The 15,172-nt window shown below is 37.5% G+C and overlaps 1 protein-coding gene across 1 annotated transcript in view; it reads right to left on the reverse strand.

Moving 5' to 3' along the window:
- The window catches only part of LOC120806656 (atrial natriuretic peptide receptor 2), a 63,600-nt gene that overhangs the window by 31,240 nt on the left and 17,188 nt on the right, over positions 1-15,172 (reverse strand). The window contains exons 6-8 of the mRNA XM_040158018.1: positions 9,999-10,134; positions 7,526-7,610; positions 128-248 (exon numbers count right to left, since the gene is read on the reverse strand). Of these exons, the coding sequence (XP_040013952.1) occupies positions 128-248; positions 7,526-7,610; positions 9,999-10,134 (342 nt within the window). The remainder of the gene's footprint in view (positions 1-127; positions 249-7,525; positions 7,611-9,998; positions 10,135-15,172) is intronic.

A 15,172-nucleotide genomic window follows, 5' to 3' on the forward strand; every position in this document is an offset into this window, starting at 1 on the left:
TGAGGGCGTGATATTTAGTCTTCAATTCTGGCACACTTCTTTTCAGTCCTCTCACCTGCATACGTTTGCCACAGTGAAAGTACATAAATGTGCTGTTCCAACAGCCCTGTTTGAGAAGGTCCTCTACCTGTGAGAGGGTGAGTCGACTACCGGCTCGTTTGTGGTATTTACTGGGGCTCTCGAACTGAAGATCCTCCCACCGAATCCTCCACAGCATTCCAGCCAGCTCTTTCTCCAGCTTGAGTTTCCTGCACAAAGGAAAAACCAGGTGGGGAAATCAACACGGACAGCAGCACATAGAACAGAGGACCAATCTCGCACGAGGAGCATTGGGTTGGGGATGTTGCACAGGTCGTGAGCTCATGTTTTTACCACAAAGCTGTGACTGCGCAGGTTTGAATCTGGAACTAAAAAAATGAATAAAACTCCCTAAGAGGCAAGGTGGTCTGCTGACCCTCTGTTTTACCTTCAGGAATTAGTTTATGAAGTTTAAAACAACATTGATTTAATCTGGCAAGTCATCTTAAACAAAGAGCTAATTGCTCCATTTGTGCAGTTGCGTTTGATCTCCATCTTTCCTGGAGGTATTTCCTGAGATAGGGGGGGCTCAGATCTGATTGCAGAATGCTTCACGTCCAGCGTTTGCAAATAGTTATGAACATGTGTTGATGCATGCAGGCTTGTGTGTTTGTGCTCTTTTAGATTTTAAATTCACTGGTGCATGTGCTCTGCTTATTCGACTTTGGTGAAGTGGAAAAGCACTTTTTCAGGTTAATATTTGTATAGGCCTGGACAAAGGGCACTTTCTTTCAAAAACATGCTGAAATACACAACAGCAGTTCCACAGAAGGGACCATACTGGAAATTAGCTAAATCAACAGGTTTTTAATCAGTAACTTAATGTAAATATGAATTTTGGTTAAAAGTCAAATCAACATAAAAACAACTAGTTACCTTTTTTTACCCTTGTGAAAAACTTGAAACAGTGAGTTGATTGAATTTTATGCTGAGCATTCACTAAAATTGTTAAATTAAGGTTCTCATATCTCCCAGCATGCACTGTACTTAAGGTAAAACTACAGCAAAGCCTTCGATCTTCTACTTTACAGAAAGGTACATGATGGAGACTTGTTCTGATGACTCATGGGTTTTGTCTTTTGTTTTGTGAAAAATGAAAAAAACAGTCATAACCATGATGAAGATTAGAACCACTTCAATTCTTACTCCCACACTCTTTATTTTTAACAAACTGACTGCAAGCGGACTCAGATGTTTTAACCTTATCTTAGCACTAACACTGGTACAAAAATAACTCCCAGCATAAAAACTATAGGAATTATGGTTCCTTAAAACTTCAAGAAGTAATGTAACCGAACCATTAAAACAAACATATATATGAGAAGAGTTATGGATTAGACTTAATGTCTCGAACGTCTTTATAATATTTTATGATTTCTTGTGCTCAATTTTCACAGCATCATTCCAATGTGCAAAACTCTGAACACAAAATAATGTAACGGTGTGGCTCAAAATCTCACATAACGTATGAGAATGGATCATGAAATATGTTTATCAGAGGATCGGAACATTGCATCAGTCAGGTTACCATCAAACAGTAACTACTTCTCATCACAACAGAGTTTGCCATGGCCATTTTCTCGAAAATTATTCAAAGGGCAACAAGGGAAATAGCTCACACACAAACCAGTATTTGTAACCATATTGAATAAGACTTTGGAGACTTTGGAATTGAAAATACAATAAGATAATACCGTAATGCTTGAAAGCACAAAACGGTAAACAACAGACTACAGTAACAGGAACTCAATGTGACATTTTACAGTAAAAAAAAGGAAACAACTGTATTGCACTCGGAAGTGATAAGCCATTATGTTGCAATGGTGCTCACCTCCATAATGGTGTCAAAATATGGTAGTATTTGCAAATAGAGTGATTAAGTGGTATTTATTTCTAGGAGTAACCATTTAGACTTGCTAATATGAAGGGGCTGTATTCTGAGGACTGAACCTGTGACTGCTTTGTAACTTTGTATGTTAAAACGGAGCCAAGCATAAAATAATGTGACAAACTTGTTCGGTGAAGATAAATGTGAAGATACAGTAGATTACTAGTTCACTTAGCACCATTTTATGGAAAAATTGTTTTTTTATTTCAGTATATTTTACAGGTTATGTTATGTGTTTTGTCGTTATGTTATGTTATTTTACATTACATTGTGTTGTGTTACGTTTTTGTCGCACTTTATTGCGCCACGTTGTTGCGTCGCGTCGTGTAATTGCATTGCGTTGTTGCGTCGCTGCATTATGTCATCACATTGCCTTACGCTGTGTCATTGCCTTATATTTTTGCATTAGGTTACTTTATGTTGCATGTTAGTGGTTACATGGCATTTCCTTATGCGATATTATGTTATCAGGTTATGTTAGTTTAGGTTAAGATTAGGCTACGTTATTATGTTACATTCGATTACATTATTTTTAGTTATGTTGCGTTAGGTTAAATTATGTTAGTGTATTTTAGGTTACGTTGTCTTAAGCAAGTATTTTAGGTTAGTTTATGTGATGTTATACTCAGTGTTTTTACAGTGTAAATAGGTCGCTGAGTAAAACCGGTTCGGCTGGTTAGTTCAGGTGTCTCCTTTGGCCCAGTCAGTGTAACTTTTCAAATGGTACGATATAACTCTGTGAATGGATAGATAGAAAACTGCTCCACAACCTTAAACCACCTCCTATCATTTGCAGAGCCTAACCAAATTAATGAATCTAGTAATTTACATGTCAGTGATATTTCAGACATGTTTTGAGTGTTTTTTTTGAGCATCAGTATGACTGGCAAACACCAAGAACCACAGAGGGGAAGAGGCATTCCAGTAAATCAACACATCTGGGGTAAATCTCAGAGGAGGTGCTCTGCTGTTTCTTGACACTTAATGATTTACAACAAAAAATGCTCAAAAATAAGTATTAGTCCAGAGTTATGAAAACCAAAGAGGTTTTTGTTTTTTGTTTTTTTGGTATGAAGGAGGAAATTCATTTTCAGTTTGAAACATTTAATAATGAAAAACGAGCAGAGCCCACACATTCCAATCCGATCTAAAAGGTGCAAAACACTTCCAGATGGCTGCAGGAAATTATTGCAGCGTTTGCATATCACCGTGTTTTAGCCTTTCCCCGAACCATCCTAGTCGGCCCCAAAAGTGGACCGTTTTTTTCTTGCTTCCTTTTTTTTCTTAACCTCTTTTTCTCCAGGACACTCTGTGTTGGTGGACCCAGAAATGTAAAGGGGATTCTAATGCTTGTTTGTGTCTACAAATACTCCAGACCGTGCCTACGCGAAACCATTTTCAGAACAGGAAACACCATTAAACCAGCGGTGCCCTCCAGCCCCATCCACCTACACCCAAAAAAAAAAAAGGTAGAGTCTATTTAAAGAGCCTCATTTAGAGACCTCTGGCAGCCAGAGGGGCAAAGTGTGGGGCTCCACACTGGGCCTATTGTTTCATAAGTCCCATATGTGAATACCTCTGCTGGACCAACCCCTCCATTAAAACAACAGAGCAACTCCTGCTCTGCTCAACATCCACTCGCACTGCTGCTGCACACCAGACTCCCGAATCAAATGAGAGCAGCCGACCGTCCACCTGGTTAAATCTACCGAGTGCTGCAGGATAATATTTAACAGTAGCTCGATAAAATGTATAACCTGGTGAGCATTACTTTATTTTCACAAATTTGCATATGTACACTGCAAAAAAGTCTTTAGTTTTAAAATATTATTTGTTTAAAAAAACAAGTGAAAAATCTGCCGGTAACTTGAGCATAAATAACCTGTTTTTCATAGAAATCTGCTTGTTTCAGCAAGTGAAACAGTGATCTACTTTATTCCATCTTATTTCAGGTACGGACACTCATTACTAAAAAATTTGCTTGAAAAAAGAATTTTTCTTTTTGTTTTTTTAAAAACAAAGAAAAAAAAACAACAATGAATTTGAAGCTATTACTATTAAGATTTTCAAATATTTTGTTGCACTGCATATGTTTTACCACAAAGCAATACAAAGAAACAGACTTAATACAAAGGTTGCTTTTTATTTAATTGCATGTTCAACAAAATCTTACTATCGTGTACATTTCACACTAGCAACAGTTGCGAGTTGTATTATGTCAGAGAAGCAATCTGTTACAAAAAAAATGATCTAGCCCGCCACCCGTTCCTTATACAAAATACACCAATAATTTCACCGTATAGGGATAGATCTCATCCTTTTCTGCCCTGTGAAATAGATTTAAATCCCAAATTTATCCCAAAAAGATTTAATTAATGAGTATAAAATCTTTTGCTAAATGTATTAAAAACCAAACACATAAGCAGCAGCAAATATATAATTATTAGAAAGATCATATATATTCTATTAAATTCTTCTGACTAAAAAAATATAAAATATATATTAATATATCCATCTTATAAATTGCAACCCTATATGCATATCAAGCGACCCCAAGCTTGAGAATCTTGTCGACTGATTGATCTGAGAATAACTACTAACAGTGACAAAACTCTGAAGTGTTTTAAACATTCTAGTGGTGTTTTTGTAGGTCAAGTACTGAACATGGAGGCCTTTCAGCAGCTGGTTGAACTTTAGGTGGTTGTAAAAAGTTCTGCTGTCTGCCTTTGTGTCCATCAGCTAAGTTCCACTGGTGTCTGCAAAAACAGGAAGCGATTTATTAGCCTTTGGTATCAAACAGAGCCGTCACAGAAAAACCTCCAGCATCTAAAGATGGTGTATTTTATGCTTTGTACTTGAACAGGAGGTTTACATTTACAATTTCATGACCTTGAGACGCATGAAGTCAACTCAAACTCCAATAAAAGACAACATGTTCGGGCTTGTGAGAAATAGTTTTCCATATATAAAACTGTCATTGATATAAATATAGTCTGACTAGGGCAGAGAGGGCAAAACTGTGGGTCAGGACCACAAAATGCATACACAGGGTCTCCCTGTTGGGACAGAAATAGACACTCGTTGCCGTAAAAGAGTGAGAGTCTGATCCCGGTTTAAAAAAAAAAAAAAAAGTACTCCAAGAAAAGAAGAACAGAATTCACAAAACTTACCAGGCAAGAGTCCAGGAAAACTAGCTAGCTAGTTCGGCACCCGTGCTGTGTTTGCTGTACAGTGAGCTGAAAAACCAGAAAAGAAAATCTTAATGTTTTCAGAATTAAGGGCATGCTCTGAGTCTAATTATCTGGTAGTTATTTGATATCAAACATGATCAACTCAGATTCAGGTTTAGTGGATTTACCTCAGGTGGATAGATGCTCCTCCGTCTTTCTTCCACCATTCCTCTGATCAAAATCCATTCTGATTGGCTGGTGATTAACACTTGTTTGTGTTAATAGTCAGTATTAGAAAAGTGATCGGATTACCGGTGTCATTTGTTAGTTAGAGCTGCGTAGTGACACATAAATCAGCTCCTCGTTACTTGAAAATCATTGTGTTTGTTGGTCGTGAACGTAAATAAGGGAGAAGGAGACAACTTTGAAGAAGTGATGTAAAAGGGAAAAATAGAAACATTAATTTTCTCTCATTAAATGCAGAGTTGTACCCATGATATTTAGCAGAATTTAGTATTCTTCCAGTAGCTCAATTGCTTGGGGCATGCATGATTAATATCCTGTGTGATTAAAAGAGGCTCAATCTAATACTTGGAATGATTTCCACAAACATGTAGACTGTGCCATTGGGGACACTGTAACAATTTCATTTGAATTGATTGTTACAGCTGAATGCCGAGCACAGACTTATAACCATTAGAAATTATGTCGCAGGTAATGAATTTATCTTAAACACACAGTGAACAGTTAAACACAATCACTTATTTAAGTATGCATATTATTACATATAATCAAGTCCAGTTCATTTTTAACTTCCCACACACAGAGTCTGTAGGATCTGTACGATGTCTAATAACACCTGCAGTACGGCATACCTGACATCGTTCATGCTATTCAGTTCTTGGTCTCTTCTATTTTTGAAATAAGTTGAGATAAGGTCCAATAATCTCATCTATTCTGCAGATTTTGCTGACTATCTCAAGACTTTTGGATTCAGCGAATGATACACCGCAAGACATCTCCTTCTTATTAACTTGTGTTATTTTTGTCTGCTGTGGAGTCATAAAAGTTTCAAAATCAAAAGTCCCTCGTAAAAGTCAAGTGGAAAAAATCTGCCAGAACAGTAAGTTATTTAACCTGTTTTGAATATTATTAAACTTGTTTCGAGGCTGTAGCCAGGATTTTAGAAACACTGAGGTCATGAGTGCAAATTCCTCCAGCATGACCCCAACCCCCCCAACAAAACGTTCTACTTGACACCGAAAACACCCTGACTTATGTATTTTCTCCATATTATATTCATTCTTTTCACTTTTAAGTAAGGTTTTGGTCTAAAGGAAGACCAAGAGGAGATCTTCTAGTAGGAAAAATACAACTAAGTACATTTTTGCCAAGCGTCACATTGGAAACTATTAAAAAAAAACATTTTTGTGATTGTAGAATGTAAACATGATGTTAAAATCCCAAAATTCCTGAGAACATGACCACAGCCACAGTCAAGTCTATTCTATTCTATTTATATAGCTTAAAGTCAAATCTTTACAATCCATACAGCATACAACACCCACTATGCTACACCCTTTGTTCGGATAAGGGAAAACTCCCCCATGAAAACCTTTAACAGAGGAAAAAAACCTCAGGTCTTGTTTGTTTCAACAATGTCTAGAAGTGACTGTCAGTATTCATCTGGAAACAACAGACCTGATTCTAGAAAGTTGATTTGAATTTGAACCACATTAACCTGATCTTACAACAGTGGCAGATGTTTTCGGTTGCACAATTTAGTACTCAATTTCTGACAAAATGACTTCACTGGATTGAGATTTTTGCTATCTAAAGGCTTGTTTTGCAGTGTAAGAAACACAGGTTACTTTTTTTGTTGAAAACAAAGCATCCTTGCGCTCTTTTAAACCCTTTTAAGGGTTTTATAAACCACAAGACTTATGACAACCAACAAACGAACATGTAATCCTTTCAGAGAAGAACAAAAATCACCTAGGCTGATGTTTTCCACCTGACATCAGCAGTGTGTGAATTATTAAAATCGGTGGCATTTAGCTTTAATCCAGAGCAAAGCAAATAAACTTAATGATCACACTAATGATCATTAAATAAGAATAGCAGTAAGGGTTGTCTGGGGCCAGTATATGAGCTCACTTGGCAGCTTAAACACACTCCACCACTGCTTTAGTGCCGTCACCTGCTGAGCTGTTGCCGTGGCAACAATTGTGTAAATACCACACTGGCACCTACAGCAGCACGACCCATAAATCCTGTTTCAAACATCTCTCTCTCTCTCTGTCTGTCTTTACAAGAAAAAAAACATATCTGCTTTTTGGACAATAAACAGTACAGACAGGAGGCGTCAGCTCGAAGAAATCAAACTCACCTGTAAATGAGGAAACTGGAGATTCCAAAGATGATGAGCGCTAAGCCGGATCCCACAGCTACAATACCCAGAACTGGCAGATGACCTGGAAACAGGAGAAGGATTCCACACTCAGTTGTCTCTCATATGTTCAACAGATGTTCACATTCATATCTTTCAAAATAAAAAAAAGAAGTGCGTGCTGTGAAAAACACAGCTGAGACTTCCTGAAGTACAGCTGCAATGCTTCAGCAATCTGTCAGCTGCAAACACCATCAACAAAGTCACACAGTTACACCGCTCTGACATTCCTGATTTGTATTTTAAAACCCTAATGGAGAATAATTATACCACCTACTTTAATCACAGGATAGGCTGATACTCATCATTAGGGAAATATCATTTCTAACACCAGAAGATTCCTCATTTCACTCCGTTCATGAAGTAGTGAACTGAAGATTTCCAACTCACTGTCAATTGCAACCTAAATTACTCATCAGGTTCACTATTTGCAGATTTGAAGTTTTGTTGTGATTTTGTGTAGGTTTGTAATTCTATACATTTTTGAAAACTACATACTGCTCAGAAAATATCACCTGCAGCAGGGGGGAAACCACCAGCCTGACTTTGTCCAAGGTGAAACAAGAGTCTACTGCCATGTTAGCAGCTCTCTGAGGCTGTTCTTTGGCATGGTGGTGCTTTGATCTAAATGTCTACACACTAACTTTTTCATGTTTAGCAGGTAAGAAAGCTGAGTCCGATGGGAATATAATTCATTCTGCAAATTAACCAAATTTCATGGCAATTCATCCAACAGTTGTTGAGGCATTTCACTCAAGTGTGGACCTCTTGCTGTTGCTAGAGGAAAAGTCAGGGGATCACCAGTGCCATTAGGATCCATCCTCTGGGGACGTGGATGTTTCTATAAACTTCAATGGCAATCCACTGAGCAGATATATTGAGATATTTTTAATCTGGACACAAGTGGTGGGCTGACCGACTGACCAACCAACCAACAGTGCCATCCCTAGGGCCACACTGCTAGCATGGCTGGTACGTCTACCTCTAGTTCCTCTAAAGCTGCTGTATTTCCACATTGTATCTCATTTGGTTAATCCATACACAAACAGAAATGTAAAATGATCAGTTGTTGTTTTAAGGGGTGTTACATTCTGAAACAATTTCTTGACTAAACAACAGTTTGTCCATCCACCCAGCACTTCTGGGCAGCATCTCAGACTACTATAGCACCAGTTGCTACACACAGTCAGTGTGCACAGGTCTGTTGTACAGAAATGGGCAGAATCCATGAAATACAATTTGAAACTTTGTTTTTTCATTGTTGAACGTGTTATGAAGTTTGTAAACTTCATCAGTCTAATTGTTCATAAGTATTATCTCAAGTGTTCCAACAGTTTTGCAGAATTAAAACTCAACCCGCAAGCATAAACATCGAGGCAGCAGCTTAACTCTAGAAGAAAACCATGCGTGCAGTTAGCATGATCTGCTTTTTTTGTTTCTTTGTTTGTGTCATATTAGTAAAAAAAAAGTCATAATATAGCACTTTATGTTTTACTTGCTTATTTTTGAACAGTAATTTACTCTCAAGCTACTCTGTATTGGCTTCATCGTTATTGGGATTGCACAGTTTGATAATACTTGCAGTTTTCCCATGCTGGCCCTCTCTGTGTTTTTTTTTTTTTTTAACTCTGTAGATTAGATACTGTTCTCATTGCGCTTTCTGTGTCCGTACATGGTGCGTAACTTTTAGTCGTAACCATGTTTCTGCAAATTCCAGAGCATTCATTGTCCTTGGTGCTGAAAGCAACACTGTAGAAGGCAACATACAGGCTCTCAACTCTGGAAATTATTTGCAGAAGGCTTCAGATTTTGGTACAGTCAGATTTATTGCTCCTCCACTTATTATCCCTCCTTAATGCCAAAATACATCTATAATTGCAGTGGTTGTCCTCAACAGTTTATCATCTGTGATATTTCCCTCTGAACCTGTCACTCTGTTCATACACCGGAGACCATTTATCGTTCACGCTGCTTATTATTCGAGCAAATATTACACTTCTAGATTTGCTCTTTCAACTCATCGAAGAAAACAGTTGGGAAGAAACTGGAGAAAAATAACACATTTAGCATTGCAGCTTCAACATGAAAATATCACAGGCCCTGTAGAGATTGCAGTGATAATATGTAGAATGATTCAATCTTACTCTAAGTCAAGAGAAAAAATATACCATTAGGTGTGGGATCATTTCACTTGATGTCAGTGCTGTGCATGAACGTCCTTGTCACAGTTCTTTTAATGCAATTTCCAGAAATCCATTAACCTTCAGTCAGTTAGTCAAGTTTGTCAACCTTATCTTGATTTTCTCTAGAAAATGTCTCACTTCAGATACACCTATAATCATCTGCAGGCATATTTAAGTCTGAATAGAGGATTATGTGTCCTGTTATGATGGATGAGACAGAGTTGTCATACCATCATTGCAGGAGGGGTCGTCTGTTGGAAACACACAGGGGGGGTTATCCAGCGGTGGCCCCCCGCTGGGCCAGTGGATCTTCTCTGTCTGGGACCAAATGATCTCTTTGGTGGTTCCATTGTAGTACGCAACAAGCTGCAAACACAGAGGAATACGCTGATTAAAATGGAAGATACTGCAGAAATTTGTAATTTCTTTGTCTAAGTCAATGCAATCCCTCATTACAGGTTTGTTTCATCAGTCTCCCTCTGTGACTTCAACAAAGTTAAACCAATAATTTTGTTGGAGAACAAAAATTAACAACAACAAACATGACATTGTATCTGTTGGTTTCTCTCTTTTTTTTAATTTTAGCCATGCTAGCGGTGTGGCTCTACAGATGGTTGGTAGGTCAGCACCATCATCAGGTCAAAATGTAATATGTCTATCACTTTGGTTTGTGAATAAATAGCTGCAAAACTAAGGACATTTCCATCAGCCTCAGCTGTATTCTGTGTTAAAAGCTAATTCGTAAATGTTAGCATGCTAACAGGCTCCACTAAGATTGTGAACATGGTAAACATTACCTGCTAAACATCAGCATGTAAGTGTGGTCACTGGACGCATGTTAGCAAGCTGACATTAGCATTTAGCTCAAAGCACTGCTGTGTGTAAGTAGAGTCTCAATGGGTAGCTAGCATGGCTGTGGACTCTTAGTCTTCTTTCTGATTCTTTGGCTGTAATCTCTACTGTCTAAAATCATCTACGCCATTTTGCCCTTCGGGTCCTTCTGTTGTTACAACCAGGTCTGAACTAGCGAACTCGACTGGCTTCTTTCTGTTGAGCTGGTAGAGTTTATCCTGCAAAGCGCTACATCAGAAAAGGTAAAAATCATATACTGTATATCAGACTGTTTTTTTATTTGTCATTCTTAACTAGACAAATTAAGTGAATCACAAGACATACAGTTGCGTGAGATTATATTCTAAGACTTGATTTTTAGTTAATTTGCTTTATTACAAATGTCTATGTGATTTTTACTGAGGTTGTCTTCTAGAATAGAAGTTTTGGTTTTTTACCTCGGCTCTCAAGAATCTTAAAGCAAAAGTATAACATTTTGGCAAATATGCTGATTACCTTTCTTGCTACATAGATGAGAAGCTCAATACCACTCTCGTGTCTTTACACTAAATATGTAGGCATTGGGCAGCAAGCGATTAGCCTAGCATAGCAGCTAGCCTAGCTCTGTCCAAAGTTAAAAAACATCCACCTGCCAGAAAGTGTAAATTTGAACAATTAAGATGTAGTATCTTGTTTGTTTCATCCCCTCATAAACTGAAAAATGACAAATTGTGGTGTTACGGGTATGCTGAAACTATTCCTTGGCCAGGCACCACTGGCTGTCAGTGACAAAAAGACGATGTACTTCCCAGAACGTCACACTATTCCTTCAAGTGTGTAAGATACAGCATTAATCTGACAAACAATCGTCTTCAAAATGACCCTTGAATTAAAATATGTTCTAGAAATCATAGTTGTTAGGCTTAATTATTTAATGGACTCAAGATTATGTGAAGGTCTGTTATGTGAAGCTCCCTAATGAGACATTTAACTTATCTCAAGATAAAATTCAAATTCAAAATTCAAATTATGACCTTTTGATAACAAGCTTAAAAAATTAAGTATGTGCTAATGTCAGTATAAACAGGAAATTAACTCACAGTCATGAGACAATAGTTTGATATCTTAATATAGTGAGATGATAAAGTTGTGATCTCACAATAACAGGACTAGAATAATCACTTCAGGTCTAGGCTTCAGTAGTTAGGTAGACCAGAGAATGGTATATTGTGCTATGCTATTGGCATTAATGTTTATTTAAAAGTTGCATTCTGGTGTTTCACAGAAAAACATCTTGCTGTTTCTCTGATTAAAACATATAAACTAATCAGGAAGTACATCTACAGGAGCACAGTTTGAGCAACAGCCTGCATAGCTTGTGTGTGTGAGCTTTATTTTGACGGTACAACTTCACGAGCAGCATCTGTCATCCCGCTGTGAAACCTGATTCTTGTATTTCTGACTAGTTGGAGGAGTTTTTTATGTTTTCCACCCCTGATCCCAGCATGTTGTGTCCTCTCTGCTAAAACCTTGAAGGCCGTCACCCCTACAGAGAGTCGTCAAAATAATGCTGAATGTGACAGGTGAGGGCACAGAGGCTGCCCACTCTGAAATAGCTCCAGTATTTCAGTTGAGGGGCTGAGTTTACTGCACTCCGCTGCCAAAAAGACCCAAATATTCACTTAATCTTTTGTTCACCCTTAAAACCTTGAATGCCTTTTAGGCTGCAAGCAGGACAATTTCCAGTGCAGCTAAGTAAATGCATTGAGAACACAAAAATGTAAGAGTAAATATATGTCGCTAACATGTAATTTACACTATGTGGACAAAAGTTTGTAGCTACACACTACCCCCATATATGGTGATTATTTCGTTATGTACCTGGATTTGAGCAAGCAGACATTGTCATGTTGAAACAGAAGTTGGAAGCACATGGTTGTCTAAAATATCACTGTCTGCTTTTGTATTAAAGGGGAACAATTTTACACATCAAAGTCCATTTACAGGTATTTGGGAGTAATACAGCATGAATGTGTAGGGAAAAAAAGGACAATATATCTGGTTCTGTTGCATCAGTTTTGATGCTTTTTTTAACTGTCCATCTTGAGTCCCATAATGTTATAGGAGTGAGATGCTAAATCAGCAGATTAGTCTTTTAAGATTTCTCTTCACAAGTCCAAACCATGAAAAACAAAGCCACACCAAAAGTGTATAGTGTATCTCCCTATTGTTGCAGGTTAACACTTGTCCTCAAAAAATATTTCTAAACTGAGTTTAAGATCACATAATTAATTGTAAAGACATATAAAAACACCTGAACTTAAATAAATATTACAGTCCTCTAGAGAAGAAGTGCTTCCAGCGATGTAAGATACTGTAAACATCTTGAACGTGATCATGATGGAATCTTTTTTTTTTTCTGTAACTGTTAACATATACAAGCAGTGTTGTCATGAATTTAACAGGAAAATAAAAAAGAAAGAGGAAAAAGAAAAAAAGTTTTATAAGAGTTTACATTGCAAAAAACATGACGATTAACCATATATAAAATATATATATGATCAGCCATCTGTCAGAATGAATTAGCCTGAGTCATTTTTTGATGGATTGATATTCTCTGAAATTTAAGTACTTATATCATCAACTACACAACATATTCAGAACCCTGAGGTCCTGAAAGCTCAAAGCTACTCAGGTCAAACAGCCATATAGATCAACCAATTAAAAGCCAAGGACAAATGAGACCAGGAAGTCACACTGACAGCCTCTGAAGACCGCTATGAAACTCTAATTGAAGTCAAATGTTGCTCACCCACTTCTTCTACCCTCACAGAAAAAAGAAAAAAAAAAGAATAACACTGGAGCGGTCCGCAGAAGTGTTTTCAGAGCACAACAAGGACAAATATTTTTCCATGGTGTTTGAGGTTTTATGCATCTTGTAATTAGAGAAATCAGGACTGCAGAATATCTTCCAAATAGCAAAATCCATTTGCCTTCATTGCACCAACAGCCAAACAGAAGCAAAGGCTGAGTTTTTAAACTGCACATAACTAATTATATTAAAATCAACTTTGATAAAGTTCTCGTTACAACAATTAGAGACACATGAAGTAAATATGTGTTGTCTACAATCAGTATCATTATTTTTTGTCAACAACCTTGTATACTGAGACTAAAAATGATTCATTAAAAAGCTCCAAGTGTATATCAAAAAGGTCCCTAGTGGGATAGTTGACAGCAAAGACCGTTTTGTAGGAGACATGTTTTACACAATAATGTTACATATTATTAGCTCTTTGGTAATCATTACAGCAATAATGGCACTAACATGCTTGTAAATATTTCTTGTATCTTTCTATACAAATAAAGATGGGATGAAACATTCGTAAAAGACACACTCATTAACTTTCTATCAGTAGCCGTCTACATTATGTGAAATTATGTTTTACATTGCATGAAAACACTGTAGTGCATATAGAAAGAAGAGCATAAGCCATCATAGGTGAGTCCACCACCAAAGAAAAGTGTTTTATAAATCACAATGAAGTTTTAAAAAGAAACAAATTTAAAAAAAAGGGTATTTGTGTGTCCCGGATGTATTTTTCTGCTATCTATAAAGGTTTTGTATCAGACCTTACTTTTGGGGTACCAACCAAATCGTGTCTATAGCACTGAGTATCACAAGCTGGCTACTCATGTCTGGTCAGATTTGTAGTCTTGTTTACTTATTATCTGAGTAGGGAGTTGCTGATTTAATCCAGATTTAGACAAAGTTAGCCAGCAGGTGATTTTCTTCATCTACTGTATAAATACATGTATAAAATTTTGTTTCCCAACCCCTAAGGATAGCAAGAAAAGGTTCTTGCATGGCTTATGTTTACACAGCAAACTCTGACATTGGAGAACCCAGACGTCTTTTGTTGACTGTTTTTAGGAATGTTTTATGCCTTCATTAGATAAATAACAATGAGAGATAACACAGAATGAGGGTAGAGATAAATGAAGAATGATTTGCAACAATTGTCCCCAGATGCGAACCAGGGATGTTGTGGTTCATGTTTGGCACCTTAACCCCTTGGCCGCTAAGCGGTCCCAATGAAGGGTTTTGCAGAAAAATTCGTGGTTGTTGGTAGTGAAACTGAGATGAGTGCAGTATCAGCACTAGTATTGAAAAATGTAAACAACAGGGATTACATGGTAATAACTCTGTAAGAATAACATGGTATGTAGGAAAAGGTCTACTGAGTCCCTCCCTCCCTCGTTTGCTTATCAGCCTAGTCCATGCCCAGCAAAAATGTCTCTGCGCCAAATCTGCTCATAAACTGCCCCAGCTATCCGGGACAATCTGTCTGCCCCTAGGTGCACGGAGTCTATCTAAATTTTCTAAATGACTATTCTTGCATTCTGGGGCATCTATGAAAATTCAATCCTCTCGTAGATTTTTCCTGCATTCAGCCAACCTCTCTGCTCTCTAAGCAACATCCCCTCTTCTCACGGGTGAGACTACGACAGATGGAGGAGGTGTGTGGTTACTACCAACAGCTAAAGAAAAAGCACGGCAAAATGTTGGTTC

This window comes from Xiphias gladius, chromosome 20 (assembly GCF_016859285.1).
Source record: "Xiphias gladius isolate SHS-SW01 ecotype Sanya breed wild chromosome 20, ASM1685928v1, whole genome shotgun sequence".
NCBI lineage: Eukaryota > Metazoa > Chordata > Actinopteri > Istiophoriformes > Xiphiidae > Xiphias > Xiphias gladius.